The sequence below is a fragment of the Anastrepha obliqua genome, chromosome 3 (genome assembly GCF_027943255.1).
Source record: "Anastrepha obliqua isolate idAnaObli1 chromosome 3, idAnaObli1_1.0, whole genome shotgun sequence".
Taxonomy (NCBI): domain Eukaryota; kingdom Metazoa; phylum Arthropoda; class Insecta; order Diptera; family Tephritidae; genus Anastrepha; species Anastrepha obliqua.
Window position 1 is genome coordinate 10,315,283 of NC_072894.1, and position 25,695 is coordinate 10,340,977.

Below are 25,695 nucleotides of genomic sequence, written 5' to 3' on the forward strand. Positions count from 1 at the left end.
TTTGGGCCATTTTGGAGAGCAAGGTCCGAACTAAAACATTCACCAGTCTTGAGGCGCTGAAAAAAGCCATTGTCCGCGAGTGGGTCAAAATACCTGCATCACGTTCTGGACCGTCTCAAGGCCATAGTCAAGGCAAAAGGTGGTCATATCGAGCAAAGGTAAATTGATTCTTAATTTTGTATTATTTTCACACATTTTTTACTTTGAATTGAATAAAAGTAATTTTCTAAACCAAAATGTATGGCCTTTTTCATTGGTTAATCTTCGAGTGCCGGAGCCTTTAGTATCCGAATATACACCGCCTCCCACTTAATCGTTGAGTTTAGAACCGTCGTTATACAAACTGACTCCGTTTTCATAAAATACTAAATTATTTTTCCAGTCTTCTGTAGATGGAAATTTGATCGACCTGACACATAACTTCTGCAGAAGTTGTCTAGAAGAGGAAGTGGAGCAGACGATCCCGCACCTTTTGTGCCATTGTCCTGCTCTATCCTGATGTAGATTTACGATTTTAGGTAGACAATTCTTGAATTGGAAGATCTTAGTTCTGTTGAAATCAGGGATTTTTAAACAATTTGAAAAGTGCACTCTGGTTTTAGGGGAGATAAGAAGAAGTTGCTCACGCGGCATCACAATGAGCTATGAGACTGAGTGTGTCCCACAGTGGACAACCGTTTCAACCGGTAACCTAAGGCCTGTCAAGATGTAAATCCACCAGTTAGTAAATGTCGGAATGCAAGGAAATAGTCTGAGAATACCTCTTGTTATTTATTTCCAGCATTGACGATTCTCTCAATCTTAGGGCCGCTTTAATGGCTGGTTGTTTACACGGCTGATTTTTTATAGACGTTGTTGTCAAAAAAGTCTTGCGGTAATTCCGCAAGCTTGTCTTTGCAAGCGCGTAATTCTAGTTGTATTCGTCGCATCGGTTCACGCTAGAGCTTTTTGGAAAGCTCTTTTCATGTGCTAACACGTGTTTGATTAATTGTTGTTTGCTTTTAGTCGTTCGTGAGTTATAGCGTCGCAAACATGGAGCAAAATAAAGAGAAAATACGGCATATTTTACAGTACTACTACGATAAAGGCAAAAATGCATCTCATGCTGCCAATTAAATTTGTGCAGTTTATGGACCCGATACAGTTTCCATTTCCACCGCAAAACGATGGTTTCAACGTTTTCGTTCTGGTGCAGAGGTGATCGAAGATGCGCCACGGTCCGGAAGGCCTGTTGTCAAAAACTGCGATAAAATCGCTGAATTGATCGAAAGAGACCGGCATAGTAGCAGCCGTAGCATCGGCCAAGAGCTGGGCATGAGTCATCAAACCGTTATAAACCATTTGAAGAAGCTTAGATTCAAAAAGAAGCTCGATGTATGGGTGCTACACGATTTGACGCAAAAAAACATTTCTGCCCGTATGGATGCTTGCGAATCGCTTCTGAATCGCAACAAAATCGACCCGTTTTTGAAACGGATGGTGACTGGTGATGAAAAGTGGGTCACTTACGACAACGTGAATCGCAAACGGTCGTGGTCGAAAAGCGGTGAAGCTGCCCAGACGGTGGCCAAGCCTGGATTGACGGCCAGGAAGGTTCTTCTGTGTGTTTGGTGGTATTGGCAGGGAATCATCCACTATGAGCTGTTCCCCTATGGCCAAACGCTCAATTCGGGCCTGAACTGCCAACAACTGGACCGCTTGAATGCAGCACTCATGCAGAATAGGCCATCTTTGATCAACAGAGGCCGAATTGTCTTCCATCAGGACAACGCCAGGCCACACACATCTTTGGTGACGCGCCAGAAGCTCCGGGAGCACACCGTATAGTCCGGATCTCGCACCAAGTGATTACCACCTATTTCTGTCCATGGCGAACGAGCTTGGTAGTCGGAAGTGGTCCTCAAGAGAGTCCTGTGAAAATTGGCTCTCCGAGTTTTTTGACAATAGGGAAGCGAGCTTCTATAAGAGGGGCATTATGAAGTTGGCATCTCGTTGGGAACTCGTCATCAAACAAAACGGCGCATATTTGACTTAAATCGCATTATTATAACCAATTTTATGAACAATTGAAAATTCAATAAAAATACCGCAAGACTTTTTTGACAACCATATATAAGTATTTTTTTTCCTTGCTCACTCCTCCCAGGCGCATAGCACCTCCACAAGACTCTTCCATCGTACATGGTTCTGTGCTGTTGTTCTTGCACCGTCCCTTGAGATTTCGGCATCAGATAGTTCGCGCAATATCGACCTTCTTCAAGTGTTTTTTGGTCGACCGCGACCTCTGCTCCCTTGCGGGCTCCAGTCCAGTGCCATGCTCGTGATGTTATCTGGTGGTTTTCTCACCGTGTGACCTATCCACCGCCGCTTTCCTCCTTTGGGTTCCTCATTCGTTAATCTCCACAGTGCGCCGTTACTGATGGTGTGTGGCCAGAATATTTTACAGATGATGCGGACGCATTTGTTGACGAAAGATTATACATAGAATCTGTGTGATGGTGTTAGAGACCAGCCATGTTTCGCTTCCTTACGGAAATACGGACTTCGGGATTCACTTCGGCCTCCCCCATACTGTATGCATTCGCCCGATTGCCGCCCTTGCTTTGTTTAGCCAGCAGTTCACATCTTCATCTGCTTCACCATCTGCCGTGATGTTGCAGCAGATAGATATATTTTCCTTTAATTCCTAGTAGAGCAAAGGGCGTCTACTCGTATGGAGTAACCTGCCTCCCATCAGTCGCGTCCCCAGGGGGCGGATAGGGAAACGCACGGCAAATATGCAAAGTAGCTGAGAAATAAAATACCAGCCGCGAACCAAAACGGGCAACACCTGTTTGGAGGTGTAGATAGCTTTCATCTATCACCAAGCCAGGATTGCCCGCCTATTCTACTTATTCGAATCTAAATTGCTAACAAATCGTTATAAACGAGTTTCATGTATGAAATTTTTGTTCAAACTTCAGTATAGTTAGCCACAGCGATCACATGCTAATCGGTAGACGTCGCGCGGCAACGGGATCATAAAACTAATTTTTTCCCTCCTAAGATTTAAAAAGAAACTTGTGTACGAACCACCCTCTATGCACAGATAAGAGAATTTAAATAACTTTCATGCATTTGCACATTCGTTTATTTATTGAAATTAAATACACGTTTCTCGAGGTACAAAAATACGTAGTAGTGGTAGTAGCAGACGAGCCGTATCTGATTATAAGTAGATGAAAAACATATGGCATGTTTTTGCAAGCCTAAGTTTGTTTACCCTTTTTTTATCATATTTTGTTGTTCACCTTAATCAATTGTTGTTCATACTTAGTATTCTAACTTTGGCACGGTTTCTAGTCTTTTCGCACGAGCAGCAAATGCGAAAACACAGACTTCCAAAATGTTATCGGGCCTTTAAATACTTATCAGCAGCCGTCTTTCAGCTTCTTTTATACAACTAACGTCGCGGTGAAGTCATTGGCGCTCCAATGTTATCTAACTGGAATGGAAAAGTAATCTTAGCACACATACCATAAACTCAGTTGTTTGTTGCTTAGTAAAATTTGAAAAGGCTAAATTTAATTAAAACCTTCAGCTGCTCAGACATGTTTTAAAACTGGTACCATTTAAAAAGCAGCAAAAAAAAAAGCAAGAACGTTTTTTGTTTTTGTTTTTATTATCATTTTTAATGTTGCTTTGGTTTTTTATTTGAATTAAAAAAATAAAATAAAATGCGCTTAGAACTGCGATAGCAGCAAATTCATTTACATACAAAATTTTACGACATTTAGGCACAAATTGATATGTAAGAATTTATGTACAGTCATTCCTGGCATATAAATTTACATACAGATATGTAAGACATTATTTTCAAAATGCATAATCGAAATGCAGATAATGCAAAGGCACACAATTCATAATTTTTTTAGTTAAATAAAGCAGAGAGGTTGGATCTTTAAGCGCTCGGCTAAAGCCGCACAAGTCTTTAATTGATTTTCCAAATACTGGATGCCACCAACTTCGTCCACTGCTTTCATGTTTAAGTCCTCTTTGTCGCCAGCGACTAAAACGGGCTTGGATGGGTCAGTCTGTTGATGAGAAAAAGTTGATAAGTTTGTATTAGAGTTCGAGAGCTAAATGCGATATATTTATTTTCTACATGATTGAATGATTGGAAGCAATTTATTTTATGTCGAAATTCAAAGACCTTTTTAGTGACCACAAAGCAATGAAGTGATTTGATATTTATAAAAAAAAAATTATTTTGACTCATTATTTATAAGTACTTTTTTACATCAAAATGTTAAGAAATATTTTTGGGAATTATTTATGTTTGAAAATAGTTGCACAGTGTAGTAAAATAGTGTATTCAAGTTATTTTGTTTTACTCATTTTTATTTTTTTATGCTATTTTTTTATTTTTATTTATTTTATGTTTCTTTTTTTTGTTTTTTTTTTCTTTATTTTATTTTTATTTTTTTTTTATGTTAATTTTTTATACTTTTGTGTTAGTTTTTTGTTTTTTATTTTTATTTTTATTTTGTTTTTTCTTTCTGTTTTTGTTTTAAGTAATTTTGTGCATTAAAATATTTAGAAATATTTTTGTTAATTATTCAAAATAGTTACACAGTGTAGTAAAACAGTGTATTCAAGTTATTTTATTTTAATCATTTTTATTTTTTATTTATTTATGCTATTCTTTTTTTTATATAATATATTTTGTTTCTTTTTTTGTTTTTTGTTGTTTTTTTCCTTATTTTATTTTATTTTTTTTTTTTTAATGTTAATTTTTTATATCTTTGTGTTATTTTTTTTGTTTTTTATTTTTATTTTTATTTTGTTTTTTTCTTTTCTGTTTTTGTTTTAAGTAATTTTGTGCATTAAAATATTTAGAAATATTTTTGTTAATTATTCAAAATAGTTACACAGTGTAATGAAATAGTGTATTCAAGTCATTTTATTTGACTCATTTTTGTTTTTATTTTTTTTATTCAATTATTTTTTTTTTACTTTTTTTTATTTTTTTCATCCTTATTTTATTTTTATTTTTTTTTATTTATTTGATGTTTGCTTTTTTTTATGTAAGTGTTTTCTATTTTTTTTTATTTAGTTCTTTAATTTTTCTTTTGTTATTTATTAATAAATTTTAAATTAAATTAATTTCTTATTTGTTTTAATTTATGTTTATTTTTCATTTAACTATTTTTTTCTTTTAATTTCTGTTTATTTTTTATTTATTAATTTTATTTTTTTTTTCTCTCTTGATTGTTATTTTTTTATTATTATTTTTTATTTATTGTTTTTCTATTGTAATTTTTTTTATTAATTTTATGTTCATTTTTTTCTTTTTATTTATTTTATGTTTATGTTTTTATTTTTATTTGTTTTTGTGTCTTGTTTTGTTTCTTATTTTTTTCGGGTTTTCAAGTAATTTTTTTATTGTGTATTTATTTACTGTTATTTAAGTTTTTATTTATTTTAATTTTTTTTTAATTTATGCTTATTTTTTATTTATCTGTTTTTATTTTTATTTTTTTATTAATTGATTTTTATTCTTTTTTCTTTTTTTATTTACTGATTTTTTAATCTTTTTTCATTTGTTTTATGTTCTTTTTTTATTTATTCCATGTTAATGTTTCTGTTTTATTTTTTATGTTATTTTTTTTGTGTTTTAATTATTTCTTGAAGTAATTTTTTGTTACATATTTTTTTTTGTAATTTTTTTTTGTTATATATTATTATTTATTGACTTTTATTAATTGATTATTTTATTTTTATTTATTTTACGTTCTTTTTTTATTTAATTCATGTTTATTTTTATTTAAATTTCTTTTTTATTTATTTTTTTTATTATTGGTTTTTATTTTTTTATTATTTTTTTTATTTAGAGATGTTTTTTTATTTTTTTATTTATTTATGTTATGTTCATTTTTTTATTTTCTTAAAGTAATTTTTTTGCTATTTATTTGTTTTTATTTCATTTTTTTTATTTTTTACTTTCTTATTTATATATTTTTTTTAATTGAATTTTTTATCTCATTTATTCTATGTTTATTTTTTTATTTATTTTTTTTTATTTATTTTTTGTTATTATTTTTTCATTTATTGGTTTTAATTTTTTTTTTGTATTTAATTTATTATTTTTTTTTAAATTAATTATTTATTTTTTTAATATAATTTATGCTTATTTTTTATTTTCTTATTTATACACTCTTTTTAATTAAATTTTTTAGTTTATTCTACGTTTATTTTTTATTTACATCTTTCTTTTTATTTATTTTTTTATTTATTAATTGATTTTTATTATTATTATTTTTTTTAAGTTTTTTTATTATTTTTTTATACATAAATATTTTTTTCACTTTAACATAATTTGCTAGCTAAACAAATAATTCTCACTTACTGGTTCGCATCCTCTAAGGCGGCCATTGAAGTCAGTTAGCCGTTCTTCAAAGCCTGGCGCAAAACAATTGGGATCTACGGCAATGAACACTTGTCCCAAATCAGCTGCAGTATTGGCGCCTGCATGCGTCCATTTGCGAACTTTTGTCGAATAATTGGCACCCGCTGATACGCCAGAAAGAATATCCACCATAGCGCCAAGTCCATAACCTTTGTAACCGGAGGAGATTTCAGCGCCGCCAAGTGGCATTAAGCAGCCGGTGCTGAATGCCAGCTCAGCATCATTGGTCTGCTTGCCTGTTGGATCCTGCGCCCAACCGTCGGGCAGTGGTTCGCCTTTGCGACGTTGTATTTCGATTTTACCCACTGCTACTGCAGTCGTGGCCATATCTACCAGAAATTTGTCATCTTTTGCAGGTGCACCGAACGCCAATGGATTAGTGCCCAATGCCGCTTCCTTAGAGCGAGTGGGTGCCATCAATGGTGACGTGTTGGTTGTGGTTAAGCCCATCAAACCCTCTTTCAGAGCGCGTAATACGTACCAACCTGCAATGCCATAATGGTTGGAGCCCTTCGCACATACCCAGCCTACACCAACGGTTTTCGCTTTCTTTATGGCCAAATCCATGCAGAAGTTACCCACAACTACACCCAAACCATTGCACCCATCCACCCAAGCGGTGGCTGGTGTCTCCTTGAGTATTGTAGGTATGGCAGCTCCATTCGTTGAGTTGATCGCCAAATCGTTAATGTACATTTCGAGACGATTCATGCCATGGCTGAAGTGACCACGATAATCAGCAGCTACTAGCAGATCTGCCATGGCCTGGGCATGATCCTTGGGCACATTGACAGCCAAGAAGCAATCGGTCATGAAGCGCTTGGACTCCGCGACTGCTACCAGTTTGGGTTGCTGACAACTCGACATCTTTCTGTGCGATATGTGTTGACTATCTACAAATATGTGAATAAGTGAAACTTAGCAGAGCGCACTTAGATTCTTAAATTGATGAAAACTACGACAAGAAATCAAATACAAAAACGAACTGAACCGCCAGCGAAATAGAAACGACGATCGCGCTCGATTGTTGGCGAACGAATGAGAATAATTGGGTTGCTGTCTCTGCGTTCAAATACAGTGAATAAGAATGAAGCCGCGTATGACGAGCTTAGGAGCGGAGAGGAAAGCAGAAATTGTTTTTTTATATTAACATTTGTACAAATAAAGGGTAACAAAACAAGAACGATAGGCAACAAAATTTAATAAAAAGCTAGGGTGTTAAATTGATATATTAAACTGATACTTCCTTTATTTTGAAGGTAGCACAAATTATAATAATTATTGGTAGTAACTGAGTCGAAATTTCAAAATTTTTAAATTATTTTTAAGCACTCGGAAAGTATGATTAAACAGGCACTTAGATGCCCAATACATCTCTGCTAATGGTCTCGTGCATTCATATTGGAAAAACCAACAACTCTATGTGGTCACCCGTTATAGATGTACAGGTATGTTTTGGATTTGCAGCAATGGCTTTTTATTCGAAAGAATCTCTTCGAAAATGTGTTATCGGCTGTGTCGTATAAAATAATAGCAATAAATTCAACACGAGCGGATGCCTGGCTAGCAAAAGTAGTCGTCATGTGCACATTATTTGTTCATGAGTGTGTGTATAAATCTTCTTATGAGCCATACACTGCTTAAATCGCACACTTATATGTGAGTTTATACTAAAGCATGCAGAAAACATATGTACAGTTGCGGCCATTGAAATCAGAACACTTCCAAATTATGGTTTTTATTTCAGTCGAATGTTCGGGATTTCATTTTCCAACAATTCCACATGTTTTACAACAATTCCAAAAAGTTTACAAGTGGTACAAGCTTTTCACAGAAGATCGAGAATATGTGAATGACGACGTTCCCTCTGGACGCCCCAGCACATCAACAACGGATGAAAATGTTACGAAAATGAATAAAATTGTTATAGAGAATCGTCGAGAGACGTTGTTGAGGATGTCGGCATATCGGTTGGCTCATGCCATACAATCTTTTCGAAAATTTTGGGCAAGAAGTGTGTGGCAGTGTGAAAGTTCGTTCCGAAATTGCTGAATTTCGATCAAAAATCACGTCACATCAGCATCGCTGAGGAATTGTTGAATGACGTCAATGATCAACCATGATCCAGATTTGCTTAAAAGGGGCATAACTGGTGACAAATCATGGGTATACGGTTATGACATCGAAACCAAAGCCCAATCGTCCCAATGGAAGAGTCCAGGAGAGCCAAGACCAAAAAAAGTATGCCGAGTTCGATCCAATGTGAAGGTTTTGCTTACTGTTTTCTCTCATTAATCATGGCGTAGTGCATCAGGAGTTCTTACCACAGGGTCGTACGGTAAATTTAGAGTATTACCTTGATGGTATGCGCGGTTGCGTGAAGCAATACGAAAAAACGCTCGGAATTGTGGAAGAAAAATTCATGGCTTTTGCATAATGATAATGCACCTGCTCACTCATCTTTGCTTGGGAGAGATTATTTGGCCACAAACAACACTGTTATCTCAGCCACCGTATTCATCAGATTTGACCACCTGCGACGTTTTCCTGTTCCCAAGATTGAAGAGACCCATGAAAGGGCGGCGTTTGGCGACGATTGAGGAGATAAAAGCCGAATCGCTGAGAGAACTCAAGGACATACCAAAAAGTGCATATCAGAACTGCTTCGAAGATTGGAGAAAACGCTGGGACAAGCGTATTATATGTGAGGAGGACTACTTGGAAGGAGATAAAATAGAAATTGATGAATAAAGAAATATTTTTTGAGAAAAATTAAAATTCCCCTTATTTTTTGCACACACCTCGTATGCTGACTTCCTGCCTGATTTCAATTTTTGCAACTATATGTTATGGCAAAGAAATCAAGGGACTATGGTATTCCACTCGGACAGAAGCTGCTGTAGGATCAGTTTTCTATACCAAATCGAATACAAAAAGCCAATGACAATCATCGGGGATGCAGTGGTTTTTTTTGTTTTTTTTTTGTCGGGACAACTAGCAAGTGCAGCAATCAGACATTGGATGCAGTGATTACTGATTAAACTCCGATAATTTAAGCAACATTTTTAATAAAATCGTTAAGCTCTTTTTGCATCGTGTCCATTTCTATTTCGTACCTATTTTAATGTCCACATCAATATTGCCTTTTTGTTTCTTTTGTCCCGGGTTTCAGTTTCAAAAGATCCTCAAACTATTATTTATCTTTGTTATATTAAACTTTACTTGGGTTAAAACCAGACTAATTCGGCCGCAAATATATTTATAAGAAAAGGTCAGGAGAATTGCTCAACCTCTCAAGAGAGAACATCTCGAAGGTTGTAGCTTGTGTTACCGGTCATTAGATGTTAGGTTGGCACTCTTCTCCGCTAGGAGTATTTTCTCGGGAATCCTTCAGAAGTTGTGGAGACGAGAAAGAGGAAGGGGAATAGTAGACCACTTTTTCTGTAATTGGCCAGCCTCAGCTAGAAGTAAGGCAAGATTGTTAGGAAAATACTCTTTTGACTCTCTTCTTGAACTATCTGATGTTGAGATAAAACCTATTCTACGCTTCATAAAAGCGTCTAAATGATTCCAATAATGAATAAACACTGAGGATCCCGTATCACACAGTGGTACCACCACGGACCTACGTGGCCTAAGGAAGTTGACTATTCTAAACTGACTGCCATAAAAACTTAACCTCACCCCTGTATGAATTAAAAATAGATACAACGGAATATCTATTAGTATTAATAAAAAACTTGCATTTTCAGTATGAACGTGGGGCTTACCTATTTTAATGGCCATATGTGTATATAAGTAAGTATGAATTTATCAAATATTCATACTTTTATGGATTTAGATTGGATATAAGCCAAGTAAGAATTAGTTAAGAAATATATGCATATGTGCATGTGTATGTGCATTAGGCCGGGTCGATTTGTGGGGAGGCAAAAAAATCGCCCATTGCTCTGTGAAATTCATATTTTAGGGATCAAAATAAGAAACTTTGCCGAAGGAACCATACCTCTAAAACGAATTCTGATGTCCTCCAATTTGGGTCGAACTTTTTAGTTTCTTTTCTATAACTCACTTAAATCAATTTTTTCATTTACATATCGCTCATTTGCTGCAACGTCGTCATAACTCAAAAATCGTAATAAAAATTTTAGTTAACATCACTAATATATCGGAAATAATATGTTTGATCAACTGACAAAGTGTTATATCCGAAGTTTTAACATTTCACGCAGCATCGCGATAGATGCCTTTCGCTCTAATTAGATATCCTATTGCATCGTATTTGCAACAACGTATTATCTCAGTTGTGCGTCGGCTTTTGTGTGGTTAACATCGTGAAGTTCTCTAGAAAAGTGTCATATTTCGTTTTGTGACAATATTAATAAAAGGTAAGTTCACTTTTATATCTCTTTCTCTATCGTGTATATTGCATTATTTTAAGATATGACGTTGTGCATGTAAAAATTTGAGTGAACTCCTGTAGTGTTTTTGAGTGTTATGACGTTTTTGCAGAAAATAATAATTTTTATTTCAGTACTATTTTGTCTTGAAACACTATTACAAATAAGATGTATTAGTGAAGCAATAGTGTATTAAAGAACTATTCACTGTTATGACATTCTTGCACTAAATATTTTTTAAGTATAAATTATTTGCTATGAATCATTTCCATTTATGTCAGTATTGTTGTCATTTTCAGACAAAAAATAATGGAAACTAATTCTCCATCCGCCAAAATGGTGGGAATGGCTTTAAAAAACAAGATGGAAAGGGTAAAGAATGCCAGATAAAAAGTACATGAACAGTGAATTTTGTTGAAATGAAATCAGACTCATTAAGCTCGAGCTCATTTTCTGTGGATGATGACGATTCCGTACGTGATACCACATACATTCCACCCGATATTGTCAGTAAGAGTAACAGTCACTGCGAACCAAATTCAACATCAGACAGTTCTGAGGCTAACACAACCGGTGTCGAAACTCCGATGATTTTAACTAGTCCACGAAAACGAATTTAAGGTGGCAAATAATATCATTAAAAAGAAAAACATGAAGGATATTACAATGACAAGAGCATTTTATACAAAACCTCAGATAGCGGACCGCAAAAAAAGATCTGCTAGAATTGATACAGAAAAATCACATTCCTAAGTATTATAGACCTTTTTACGAGCAATTGTAATCCTTATTCAATTCATTTTTTTATTTAAAATGAATATTATTTTTTACGTAATTTATGTTAATTTTTATGTTACAATAAAATATGCAATGAATGCAATAAATTTTATTTAATATCCATATTTTTGTCTCTTATAATGTTTAGTAAGGTGCAAATATAATATAGTCACAAGTCAGAATTTGCAATAGATTTTCAGCTATAAAACTTTTTGTTATATGCAGTAACGTCACAATTTTAATTATGTCAGACCATAAAACCTATTTTTGCAGCAACAACGTCATAAGAAAAACTCGGAGTACTTTTGAAGCTACAGAACCTTTCAACCTTTAATTTACATACATATACGTCTTAACCAGATGCTATTTCAGCAAATTTAACCATAATTTTCTTTTCATATACAATTTTAATATATATAAAACAATTTAAAAACTGAAAAATGCGTCTCCTGTAAAATCACAATTTTTGAGTTATGACGACGTTGCAGCAAATGAGCGATATGTTCTGACTAAATAAATTTCTTAAGAGAAAAAATAGATATTATTATAAATAAATAATAAATATTATTATAAATAAATAAAAATAAAGAAAAACCATAGCCATTTAGCTGATTTTTTCATGTAAAGGCCAAAAATGGTGAAATTTTGAAAATACATATAAATATACATATACATATATACATACATACATATATATATATATAGAAGATATAAAATACTTTTGTTTTTTTTATTTCTTATCTTTATTCGTTCAGGCGAAACATCAATCACTTACGATAATTCTCTGTATTTTATCAACTGCAAATACGACTAATTCACGTTTCTTATATTACTACACCACTTCATTTTATATCAATGAACGAATTACAATCAAGTATACATACATACATACATACATACATACATATGTATCTATTTTAATATCACATTTTATGAATGGCATTTACAAATTGCTTTTCTTGAGCGTAAACTAACATAGCGCACGTGCGGCCAGTGAGTGCGTAAATTCAGCAGAAGAAGACCTGGCGCATGATTTCAATAAAATTCTTTAATCCTAACCACATGAAGATCGTCGTCTATTATTATTCGGGTTGGCACTTGTATATAGACGCACGGACGACCAAAAATAAAAATGTATTTTATAAATGAAGTGGGTGTGGTTGAGGTGTAAATTTGTTAATATTTTAATCACACTGAGGTAAAATAAGTCGCAATATGTTTATGGAGGTTGCGGCATTGGATTTTGCTTTAATTTCATGTACAGCCAATGCGCATTCATTAAAGGTGGAGGACCTAAACCAACAACAATGTTGATTGTCAAAGCAAAGTATTGGCAAAGTAGAGAACAAAGAATGAATTCGCCTTGTTTCAATCTGGGCTGACAGAAACGTGAACACGGTGGTAGAAAAAAAAACAAATCAGATGATTTACCGATACTACCTTTAAAAGATTCGTCTTGTGCGTACAGCCATAGTCCAAAGTAAGCTGAAATTTAGCATGAATTCAAGCGCTTGCTTAATGTAAAATCTACCGTTGGTGTCCTTGAATTTGCACTAGTTATCTTTGCATACTCTAAATATTTCAACAACAACAACATTTTTCAACAAAGTTGTTTAACAACAACAAACAAAGACTTCCTAGCAAACATTGTGAATACTTTTGTGTAAATACTTTTGACTATGGGTGTATATAGCTGAAACTGAAGCCCCACTCATTTTCGAGAAATGGTACGCATACAAACCCTATGATCAAAAAGTACCGGGAATGTTTAAGGGGGGGGTAGGGTCACAAAATCGAAATTTTTTTTCTTCACTCATCTTATAGTAAATCATTTCAAGAATGTTGTGTCAAAATTTTAAGTGGATCGGAGCAGAACTCTCAAAGTTATAGCCTTTGTAGGCACTCTACCTCGAATGCGGAGCATCGATAATTTTTTAGAGTCATTTTTTCAAACGCGTTTTTCCCGAAACGACTTCTTAAAAGTCGGTGCCAATCACAACTCCGAAACTATTCAACCGATTATTTTCAAATTTGGCACACGTTTTCTAAATCAAAAATACCTCCCCCCACACTGTTTTTTTTTTATTTATTTTTTTTTAAGGTTGTTTTTCACTTACAAATATGGCGAAATTTTTCGCCAAAAATGCTCGTTTTACGTTTTTTTGCCACCAAAACTACAAAAATGAAAAAAAAAAAATTTATTAGTGGGGGGGGGAGGGGGGGGACTCGCATTACGTCATACTTTAACTGAAAAATTCGACTTTTTTAGTTTCAGATGATTCTACGACGAATGCCGATTGGCACCGCAGAGCACCTCTCGAAAAACATATCTCCAAAAAAACTCTGTCATGGGCTTATTTGTCAATATTTTATTATTAATATTTTTTAAAAACTTATTGAAAAGATGTACAATAACATGCAACTGATTTTATTAAAGTATCTTAAGCCATATTTCTGTAAAAAATTCAAAAAAAAAAGTATTTTTTTTTTAGCGCTAAACCCTACCACCCCCTTAATTTAAACGAACCGCGCATGTGAGAACCGGTCCATATTTTTTCTTATGTTGGAAGGACTGTAAGACACACGTATGTCACTATTTATCCGTTTTGAAGCAGTTGAGAGAGATGCTGTACGTCGCAAACGGCCGGAAATGTGGACAAACAATTCTTAGATTTAGCATGATGATAACGCGCCAACGCACTGAGCCCAAATTGTGCTGGTTTATTCGACCAAACACCAAGTAAATACCATCGTGCAAGCACCGTATTCACCTGATTTCGCCCAGTGCGACCTCTTTTTGTTTCCCAAGTTGAAGTTACCACTTCGTGGAAGGAGATTTCAGCCGATAAAGGAGATCAAAGAGAATGCGACGAAGGAGCTGAAGGTCATCCCTTCGTCGGCCTACCAGGGGTGTATGGAGGACTGGGTTAAACGTTGTCACATGTGTGTTGCTTCGGACGGGTCATATTTTGAAGGAGATACATTTGCCTGATTTATGTTCCACTCGTATACAAATTTTACACAAATTTTCTTAACTAGGCAATGAAAAATTGTAAACAGAAAATTGTATGAATTTTCTATGAAAGGCGGGCGTGATTATTGACCTTGATTGTTATTGATTATTAACTTCAGAAACATTGACAGATAACATTTGACGCCGTCAAAAATCTAAGTTATAGTGCTAATTACGCCTAAATTTCAGCGAATTTTTTATCATTTATAAATTGTAGACAGATTGTAATAATAACCAAATAATTAATTTTTATTTAATATAACATATGTATATTTTTTTGAATTAAAAAAAAAAAATTCAAAAATAAGAGACCTTATTCTAAGTAAGACCAAAAATAACACATGGGCTGAAAAGTCTCGGACCTAACAAAGAAAACACTTTTTCTTTGTTCGAAGTTGCTTTTAGTTTTATTCATCAACGTAATTTCCATCAAGAACAATACAATCATTCCAGTGCAGCTCTAACATTTCAATACCACTTTTTTAGAACGATTTATGTTTTGCCTCAGTTTCAGCGATAACCTCTTCATTAGAGCGAAATTTCTTACGGGCGAGCATTCTTTTAGGTCTGCGAGCAGACAGTAGTCGCTGGGAGCGAAATCTGGCAAAAAGTGAAGAGGCGACTTGAGCGAAATCCCCGACAAAGTGCCAATCAAATAGCGAAAGAAGTGAAAATATCTTACCGTAGCATTCGCCGCATACTGAAAAATTATCTCAAAGTCAAGCCTTACAAGAGCCAAAAGGGGCATGATCTCACATCAAAGCAGCAACAAGTCAGGCTTAAGAGAGCGAAGGAGTTGCTTCGCTTGGCCGAAAGCAATTGATTTCCGAACATTTATTTTTTTTTTTTTGACGAGAAAACTTGCACATCATTTACTCTCAGAAGCTTATCCTGAATATGCTCCAGAGGTTAGAGTATGTCAGCAGTGGTTTGCACGATTTAAAAGTGGTGATTTTGACACAGAAGACAAAGAGCGGTCAGGTCCATTAAAAAAGTTTGAAGACGAAGAATTGGAGGCATTACTCGATCAAGATCCATGTCAAACTCAAGAAGAACTTGGAAGTCACTCAACAAGCCATTTCTAAACGTTTAAAAGCAGCTGGATACATTCACAAACAAGGAAATTGGGTGCCACACGAATTCAAGCCGAAAGACGTTGAGCGACGATTTTGCATCTCTGAAATGCTGCTTAATCACCACAAAAAGAAATCGTTTTTGCATCGTATTGTCGCTGGCGATGAAAAGTGGAATCATTACGACAACCCAAAGCGTAGAAGATCATATGTGAAGCCAGGCCAACCAGCCAAATCGACACCAAAGCCGAATATTCATGGTTTGAAGGTAATGCTCTGTATTTGGTGGGATCAGAAGGGTGTGCTGTACTATGAGCTGTTAAAATCGGGTCAGATGATCACGGGAGAGTTATACAGGCAACAATTGATACCTTTGAAGCAAGCAATAACCGAAAAACGACCAGAATGGGCGACCAGACACGAGAAACTGATTTTCCATCATGACAATGCTCGGCCATATGTTGCAGTACCGGTCAAAAATTATTTGGAAAATGCCGGATGGGAAATTCTACCTCACCCGGCTTATAGCCCAGACATAGCTCCTTCTGATTACCACTTGTTTCGCTCGATGCAGAATCACTTTTTTGGAATACGGTTCACCAATGTTGAAGTTATTAAAAAATGGCTTGATGACTTTCTCGGCGCCAAAGATGAGAAGTTTTTTTGGAATGGAATCCATAAATTGCCTGAAAGATGGGGAAAAGTTGCCGCTTCCGATGGACAATATTTTAAATAAAATATTTTTTCACTTTTATATAATACTTAAATAAATGGTTTTTCTTAACAAAAAAAACGAAATTAATTAGTTGTACAGCCATAAATTTATGGCCTTTTTAATTGGTTACACTTCGAGTGCCGGACCCTGTATTTGTGTGGTTTATTTATATGTTACGCAATGAATTCAAAATTGTGCAGCATCATTTGGTGGCAGTCTTACAATGATTTGTAATGCTCCCCAATTGATGCCAATTGCAGCTTTTTTTTTCAAATAGAAAATTATTAGAACAAATGTCACTGAGTTAGTTATTGCGTTGTGACCTTTATTTTCAACTGTACACAATTGAAGTGTTGTATTCATAATTGCATATAAAGAGTCAAAAGTACTAGTTGGGGAAAATCCGGAGACTAGTATCATACTAAATTCAACTAGTTCCACTCTAGTCTAAAAGCAATCCATTATACGTCAGGAATATACACATATTGTATTTATATATAACATACATATGTATATTAAGTCGTATGTGAAGGCGTGAGTAAATAGATTTTTTTTTTCAATCGTGTGTAGTGTGACTTTGTGTGTATGTACATATTTATATATGTGCATATGTATTTTTGCATTCATTCTTGCTATTTCTACAACACTCATGTTATTATGCAAGAGAATTAGCAAACTTTTTAATTGTGTGTGCCAAAAATATACGCACACAGTGAAACTTTTCGAATTGGAACTCGATGAAAATTATATTTTTATGCCCAGAAGGGTTGTTTGCATCAGTTTGTGCCCGCATCGAAATAAATAAAGACAAATGTATATGAAAATGTTTAGCATGAGCAGACTAATCGGTACATTCACACGCGTACACGGATTTCAATGAAATTTTGTAAACTCGCTAGTATTGAAAATGAATAAACTCGAACAAGTACCCCGCCCAGTGCATTCAAAATTGATTAAATCCGTTAAAAGACTAAACTCAAATGTAGATATCTGATAGTTTAAAGTTTTTTGGATAAGCAACTTTCTTCTGCACGTTTTTCTATGTATATAAATGGGCAATAACCGGAACAATAATTGAGGCCTTTTAAAGAAACTTGGCAAATATGCTAATCTCGTATGTAACGATCAGTTTTACAATCGCAAATAAGATATTTTATATTACAATATTTTTCAGTAAGCAAAAATAAAAATTTGTATAAGATTAATTTTAATAAAATAATTTATGAAAATAAAAAAAATGGAAAACAGAACCGACTATTCATTCATTTAGTGCCTTGAAAAACTTACTTAAATCACTTAGTTTTAATAATCAGTAGGGTTTCGAAGAAAACATTAAGGGGGGGGCCTGCTTTAGAGGCTTCAAAACATCAATTTTTCGTGGATTTTTTGGGGAAGGAAAGAAACATTCGATTGAAACGAAACTTTCTGGTTTTATAGTTATATATTTCAACAGTCTTCTCAAATGTTTTCATTAAAATATATGCCATATTATGCCTGGTACAAGCATTTTGCCGAGGCGCCTCGAGTGTGCATGTGTCGTGCGGCGGGAAAGATGCAGGTCGCAATTTTCATCTGAAACCAAACGCCCAAAAAGTTCTTTATTTTGGTATAGTATAGCTTCTAGTTAAACCAAGAAAATTAAACAAAAAGTGAGAAATTCAACAATTTTTCGCTAATTAAAAAAAAAAAAACTCATTTTTTTGGAAGAAAAAATGCACTTTAGGTTGTTTAAAAAGTGGGTTGATCATAACTTTCTTAAGGTTTTTTAGGTTCAAGTAGAAGAGAAATTAATTCCAAATACAATCAATATTATCTCGTTTCGATAGGACGTTTAACTTTTTCCCTATCTTTCCCGCCAGTTAGGAAAAATTGAAAAAATTAAAAACCGAGGAATCAGGCGTTTTTGTATATAAAAAATCCGCTCGTATACCTGCTCGACGCTTGCTCACAATTTCTTCTGTAACTCCGAAAATATTTTTAATTAGCTTCTGAAATTTTGAGAACACATTCTTGAATAGTTTGGGAAGACATTTATGCAAAAAAAAATCGATGTTTTGAAGCCTCTAAAGCAGGAAATGTTGAATAAAGGAATTATCAGATAAAACTTTTGCTTTGTGTTGCTTAACAGATTCGCTTTGACGAAATGGACGAAATTCATACAAAATATAATATATCACATAAAACATTTAAAATGCAGTCCAAAGCAGGCGGCTGCCTTAGCCGAAAGATTTGTGCGTCACTACCATTCGGAAGAGGCTGAGTTCGAATCACCAAGCACGAAACGCAAAATTATTGAAACAATTTTTTCTAATAGCAGTCACCTCTCGGCGGGCAATGACAAACCTTCGAGTGCGAATCTGTCATGAAAAAAGCTACTCATAAAAAAACCCATCTACCGTTCGGAGGCGCTGTAGCATATCAAGCACATCATAAATTAGAGGAGGTAGAGGAGGAGCTCGGCCAAACACCAAAACAATAACCTTATTTAATTCTCCGACATCGAAATGTACAATTACGGCAATAAATACTTGAAAAAATAAAATAATGGAAACTTATAGAGGCTATGAAAAGGCAACACGTCAAAAAATACAGAAGGCTACTCTTTTGAAATTTATCCTGGATCTCGTTGGTGCATTTTTGCAAAGCTGAAAGCGAAAAGGCCTGCATTGTCACGATCTCGCTAGAGCTTTCGCACGCAGCATTGACATTTTGAAGTTTTCTACAAGCACTCCGATGCCTCTTGCATCAAAAGCAGAATTAGTAGTATTTATAATATATTGTCAAATAACCTTTTGAAAGTTTTTGATTTTTTTTACAATATAAAAATTATTTAAATGTATAAAATTCATAGTCGGCTTCGCAAGTAAGCAAACAATGCGGAAGTGCTGTAAATTTTTTCATCGTGACATACATCTTTCGTTTTACGCGTGCGGGTCAAAGTTAGAAATGCCAAGCGAAGTGACAAAGTTTTTTCTGACATGAGCCACTCAGCAAGGCGCTGAATACTCGAAAGCATATGAAGGAATGATTTTGCTTTGTTTTTGTTTTTTTGCTTGTTCACTCCTCTCGGGAGCATAGGGCCTCGACAAGACTTGCCTTGCATTGATTGCGTTAATCTATTTGATTTCTGACAAGGTAGGTGATTAGCCTGCCGCTACCAGTCCTAAATAGTGGGAATGCCCACCTGTCGTTGCTTAGGAAGAACGCCTTCTTACTGCTTGGAGCGCCATCTGTGTTTCACAATTTTCTGCCAGAAGGATCGCACAGATGGTTGGGGACTTCGATAAATTTGGTGTGTCTGCGCTACTACCGCAGTTGCCCGCTTCTCTTGCTGGCGCCACTGATGCAATGTGTAACTGTGTGGCTTTCTTTGTTTTAGCAGCCACAATGCAAATAATGCGCTGACTTTTGTGCGGGAGTAAGGATGGAAAGGATAAGTTTTTTTTTTTTTTTGTTGAGTTTTGAGATATGGGATTTTTTTTCTGAAACAGGGAAATTAGCATCCAAATGCTTTAGGACGGTGCTTTACGTGGGACTTAAGGATTAAAATATTTCTAACGTGTCGAAAAAAATAGTAATTATAAAAATAAAACAATATAATAAATATCGTAGCCATATGTAAATATGTAGTAAACAAATCCGGAAATTTACTTACCGCAGTAAAAGCTTTTCGCAGCTGCCTGGTTTCGCTTTTCGAAGTTCTGCTCACGTTTCATCGTTAAGCTGCTGGCATTTCTTATAAATGCAGTCATCAACAAGTTTTGTGTGTTGTCTGGATATTTTTCATGCAGGAATTTGAGAATCAGGGATGACGAACAGCGCCACTGTGCATTGCCAACCAACCGCGAAGCAACAGGGCAGTTTAATATCAAAGATGTCATTTTGTTATTGGTACAGAGTCAGGCGAATTCATAAGCCGAAATACTAAAAGGTTCTCTGAACTATCTCTTATCTTTTGCCCTTTGTTTTGCTATTAGTAATCAGCTGTTCTGGCTATGCGGCGTGGTTCTTGTTGTTTCTAGACACAGGAAATCATTACTTCATAATAACTTTAAACACAGAAAGTGATAAATAATACAAATATAATAGTAACGACATGTGTACATAACTATGTTAGATTTGTGTATGCACGTGTAGATATGCGAACATACATACAAACACACATACTATGTACTAGGCAATAAGCTGAAGCTGCACACGCATATCCATACATAAGCACATATGTACATATATACATTTAGTAATATAAAAGCCCAAGTACACAAATATATTGAAAATAATGCACTCGAATTTTGATTGAAAATAAATGCATTTTTGTCACTGCTTTATTATATCTTTTTTTTTATACGAATGAAGTAAAAGCAGCTGCATTTGCTTCATTCATTTGATAAAAATGACCAACACTCACTTTAATAATAACAAAAAATTCTTTAATTTTTTCAAGCTCCCAAATATTCGTAACCTTAGCAGATAACGAACGCCAATCCGCCCAGTATTGTGCCCGCGTCCAGCTCTCGTCGCCCACTGTTTGAGTCCGCCGAATACTACTGCTATAATTGTCCAAGTAACACGCTTCTACTTATATATATGTAAGCATGTTTATACAACCTTGCTTAAGAATATTAGCATTATACAGCCTACAGTCAGTGCGAGAATATTTTACGCGGCTCACCATTTCTCGCAGTCTCTTTTTCAGATATTATTCGCCTAAGCGATTGCGAATCAAATTGGTATTTATTTACTCAATGTGTTGTTGGTAGAAGCCACAGAAAAAAATTAGCGATTTGGCACTTGAGAGCAGCCAAGAGAAATCGCAAAGTCTATCTACAGCTGCTCATATTCTGTATATGTGCATATGCATGTGTGCACTTTGGCGCTGAGAGAGCAACAAATTTAAAAGTCAATTTTAAAATAGTGACTGTGGGCAGTATTCAAAGCTCATACCTACACAAATATTACAAATCAATAAATACATTGAATTAATCAATAATTATTATTTTCCGCCTTAAAAATATGCAGTTACTAGTTGAACGTTTGATGCTTTTAAAGGTATTAAAACTGTAGAAGTTTTTTAATACAATTTATATCATTTTATTCTATTGCTGTTTTTGTATCATAACCAAATATAAAATAAATATTAAGTCTAAAATATGAGTGAAGAACGGATCATGAACTAATGTTTTTGTGAATTACTACAAAAAGCGGCATCCAATACTTTCCAAACATTTTTTCTTTATTAGAACTTTCTTTATTTAGCACTCTCTGAACTATTGTCGAATATTTTGGGTTGTTCAGAAAGTAATTTCGTTGTTTTGTGGATGGTTAATGGTAGTAAAGGGTTAAGGTATGGCCCTTTAGCACTGCGACCATATTGATCTATTGTGCACCCTATGCTGTCTATTGAGTGCTAAGTATGCTTATGAATTGTACCAGCTCCTTCTGAGGGAGTGATTGAAGGTCTTCATCTGTAAGCATGAACTTGTTTAAAACCCTTTTCCTTCTATACGTCAACCCCGGACATTCGATGATGAGATGTTCTATAGACTCCTCATCTTCGCCGCAAAATCTGCAGGTGCTGCTGTTAGTTATGCCTAATTTATGTAGGTGTTTGTTGCAGGTGAAGTGACCCGTGAGGGCGCCTGTGAGAGTGCGAATGCTCTTTTTGTTTAACGTGAGGGCCATGTTAGCTCTTTTAGCGTTGAAGCTAAGGAACTTTTTGGAGTGTCTAAGACCCTCTACGTTGTTCCAATGCTGATTTAATAGAGTTTTGGCCCAGTATTTTACTTTTTGTTTTAGGCTGTTTTTGTTGAATTCAAACATGGGACTAGGTCCGATGAAGTTTACATCTGCCCCTTTTTTGGCTTGAAAGTCTGCCTTTTCGTTGCCGTCATATCCCTCATGTCCTCGTACCCAAATTAATGAGACATTGTTTTTGGATGCCAGGTTATTGAGTGCCTTGTGGCATTCTAAGAGAGTTTTTGAGATGTAGCTATCTAAAGCTTTTAGAACTGATTGGCTGTCCGAGAGTATTTTAATCTTTACTCTCTTGTGGTTTCTGCGTTGCATGATGTTTGCTGCTTCCATTATTGCGTATAATTCCGCTTGGAAGATGGTGGTGTCCCTGGTGAGAGTGAATGATTTGTGGATTCTGGGCCCCACTACTCCTGCTCCTACACCATAGGGTGTTTTTGATCCATCAGTCTATCATTTTTGTGAATAATCATTCATCCATTTTGGGTTTGTTTTCCGGTCGATCCTCTCAGGAATGTGGATTATCGAGCTTTGAGGTTAAACCGAGGCCTTTCAGGTGATCATAAACAGTTGAATTCGATAAATTTAACCTCTCACCAATCTCACGTGTTGTTATTCGCCGGGTTGCATCAACTAATGCCTTTATCGCGCTTTTTATCTGCGTCAATCAGCTTTCCAGACATCAAAATTGCCGGATCGAAATTTTGCAAAGCAGTTCTGGCACATCGGTTAATTTCTTTCTAGCTTGAACAGCATTTTTACCTCTTCTATAGTAAAAAAGTAAAATATGATGAAAATGCTGCTTATTGCTCTCCATATTTAAAAGGGCACCGACCAAAAACTACAGCGTAAAATCAATTGAACTTATTCACACAGAAGCCCTGCTATATCAGCTGTCAAAACATATGTATAATGACAATGGGACTTAAGTGTGAAATTAGCTGTGAAAAAATACAATTAAATCCTCTGTCGGGAAAAAACGAAAACACTTTCCGAACAACCCAATAGCTTCATTCAAAACCTATCACTGCTGGTCATGCAGTAACCTAGCGTATCAACATATTTTGCAGCACATTTCCGATAGCTTCGGTCCCTATATCAGCATTAACGTGAACAGTATTGAGTTTAGGTGCCTGAATTGTTTCTGTACTGTCGTAATAACATCGATCTTTGGTGGCACTTCAAAAAATATTTTAACGGTGTCAAAGCGCAGTGAATGCTAACTAACACCACCAAAACATCTCATTACACCTGAATCGTAGCGCGTAGTGTCAATGCATTTCAAACATTCCACTGCAATCAGCAAATTGGTTAACACAAGGCTTTTGGCTCCCCGTTGACCAAAAAGTTGCTTTCGTCGTGGTTTTAGAAGGTACTTTTAAGTCAGTCCAGCAGACATAAATCTTAACATTTTCCCCAAATATTTTGGCGGAAGTCTTAAATTATAATACATCTTACAAATCCGATGGAAAACAGGACCGATTTTGTTTTGTATGGAAAGTGATGAACGATGAACCAGAGCAGAAATGTTTAATTTTTCTTATCTTGATCCATTGATCTTTTACGGGAAAAGCTTCCGGACCGTGTTATCTCTTGAAGTAGGGATCGCAATTGGCCACCGAGATCTTTTCTTTGAGGCCACGTGAAAGAGAAGGCCTACGCCAACAGTCCAGGGTCGATTCAAGACCTCAAAGATGGAATTAGTGAGGTTAACGAGGACAAAGAGCAGCCACTTTACAATTCGGATATTGTCCTGTAAGCGTGGTCGTTGTGGTCATTTGCCTGATGTTATTTTCCACTATTAACGGAATACTTTCCTCTTTATTAGGAAATAAACATCCGCTCATTTATATTAAAAAATAGCATTTTTCCTTGATTATCAAAATAACACCTCTGTTTGGAAAACCCTATAAGTTAAAGTTGTGTGAAAACGTCGTGAAGTTTCCTTAAATGTTATTCAAAATAAAAGAAAATTAGTTTTACTTTCAAGTTGTACCCAAATTCTGCACGGGCAGGTGAGTTAATTCACTTCCGAGTGAGTTTCATTGAAATTATGTGGCAATTGCATTGAAACCCACTCGGAAGTGAATTGCTGCCCGATAGTTTCGAACTTTGGGTTTCCACTCGTTACACTTGCCAACGCTGAATATCTTTCGCCGCACACACTTGGCTGTGTATAATCTGACTGCCACATCGCCGAACATTTTCGTCAGTTTTGCTCAAATTTCTCTTGTTTGCGAGTATGACCCCTCATTTGATCAATAAAAAGTTTTTGTGGTTGACTGTCAACATTGAGTAAGAAGCAATTATTATAATTTTTTTTTAATAACATTTAATGAAACTTCACGCATTTTTTACAGAGTCAGAAGGCCTTATTGCTTTTTTGTCTAATAATGTTAATCATAAAGGGCTAATCAATGGGAATATTTCCAGCGTTGCACCCATTTGCCTCTTTTGTGGCTTGCCTTTTTTTTATTAGTTTATGCGACAACACAGTGCAACAAGATTCTATGTATACTATATAATTGGCTTGTACACCCTTTTTAGGTGTTTGGCCGAGCTCCTCCTCCTATTTGTGGCGTGCATCTTGATGTTGTTCCACAAATGGAGGGACCTACAGTTTCAAGCCGACTCCGAACGGCAGATATTTTAAGGAGATTTTTTTAATGGCAGAAACACACTCGGAGGTTTACCATTGCCTGCTACCGCTATTAGAAAAAAACTCTTTCTTCATTCCACTGAGATTCGAACCTTTGTTCTCCCTGAATTCCGAATGGTAGTCACGTACCAATCCATTCGGGTACAGCGGCCGCCGTATTTATAAAACCAAAAGTTGATGAAAGTTAAAACCTCTAAAAACAAAACGCAAATTTTTAGCCTATAAAATTGGGTATGAGCAGCTAATGCATAATGGATTTATGTAAAAGCAAAAAGAAATCGAGATAAATAGATATAGATATAAGAACATGGAATATACCAAATGCTCAGGATAATGAGGAGTCGATTTAATACACTTGCTGTGCTGCACAGGAACCCCATTTACTTTCATTCGTGGAATCATTTTGTGGCTCTTATGAAACGTAGAATTGATCCCATCCCCACGCCAGACAGCTCTGCAAGAGAATTGAAAAAGTATTAACCTAGACAAACTGCTCTGATTTTAGCTAGGAATGGATAATTGTTCAACTGTTTTTTCCTCTTCCTCATCTCTACATCTTCTACAATATTCATGGGAGAAAACTCCTAGTCTCCAAATAGCCAATGACCGGTTAAACAAGCCACGACCTTTGGATTATCATCTCTTGAGAGGCTAAGTAGCTGTTACACATGTATCTTCATCTCTCCATGAACTATTGGCCTCTCGGATAATGTTGCTTTTGATTATTAGTTTACTCGTGGCCAAAGGTATTCCAATAGTACTTTTATCACTGAGCAGTTGAAGAGCAGTACCTTTCCTGGTTAGCTCATCGGCTTTACAATTTCCCCCAGTATTTCTGTACCCCTGAACGCATATAAGG

General features: G+C 35.4%; 1 protein-coding gene across 2 annotated transcripts in view; it reads right to left on the bottom strand.

Annotated features, from left to right (window-relative positions):
• Positions 1–3,633: 3,633 nt before the first annotated feature.
• Positions 3,634–25,695, bottom strand: part of LOC129240369 (uncharacterized oxidoreductase YjmC) — a 57,553-nt gene continuing 35,491 nt past the window's right edge. Inside the window, exons 1-4 of one of the 2 annotated variants that reach the window (XM_054876127.1) lie at positions 20,835–20,908; positions 20,082–20,444; positions 6,389–7,341; positions 3,634–4,073 (exon numbers count right to left, since the gene is read on the bottom strand). In XM_054876127.1, coding sequence (XP_054732102.1) covers positions 3,915–4,073; positions 6,389–7,341; positions 20,082–20,307 — 1,338 coding nt within the window. In that variant the 5' untranslated portion in view covers positions 20,308–20,444; positions 20,835–20,908 and the 3' untranslated portion in view covers positions 3,634–3,914. Of the gene's footprint in view, positions 4,074–6,388; positions 7,342–20,081; positions 20,445–20,834; positions 20,909–25,695 lie in introns of those variants that run through there. The other variant, XM_054876126.1, reaches the window with a different exon arrangement.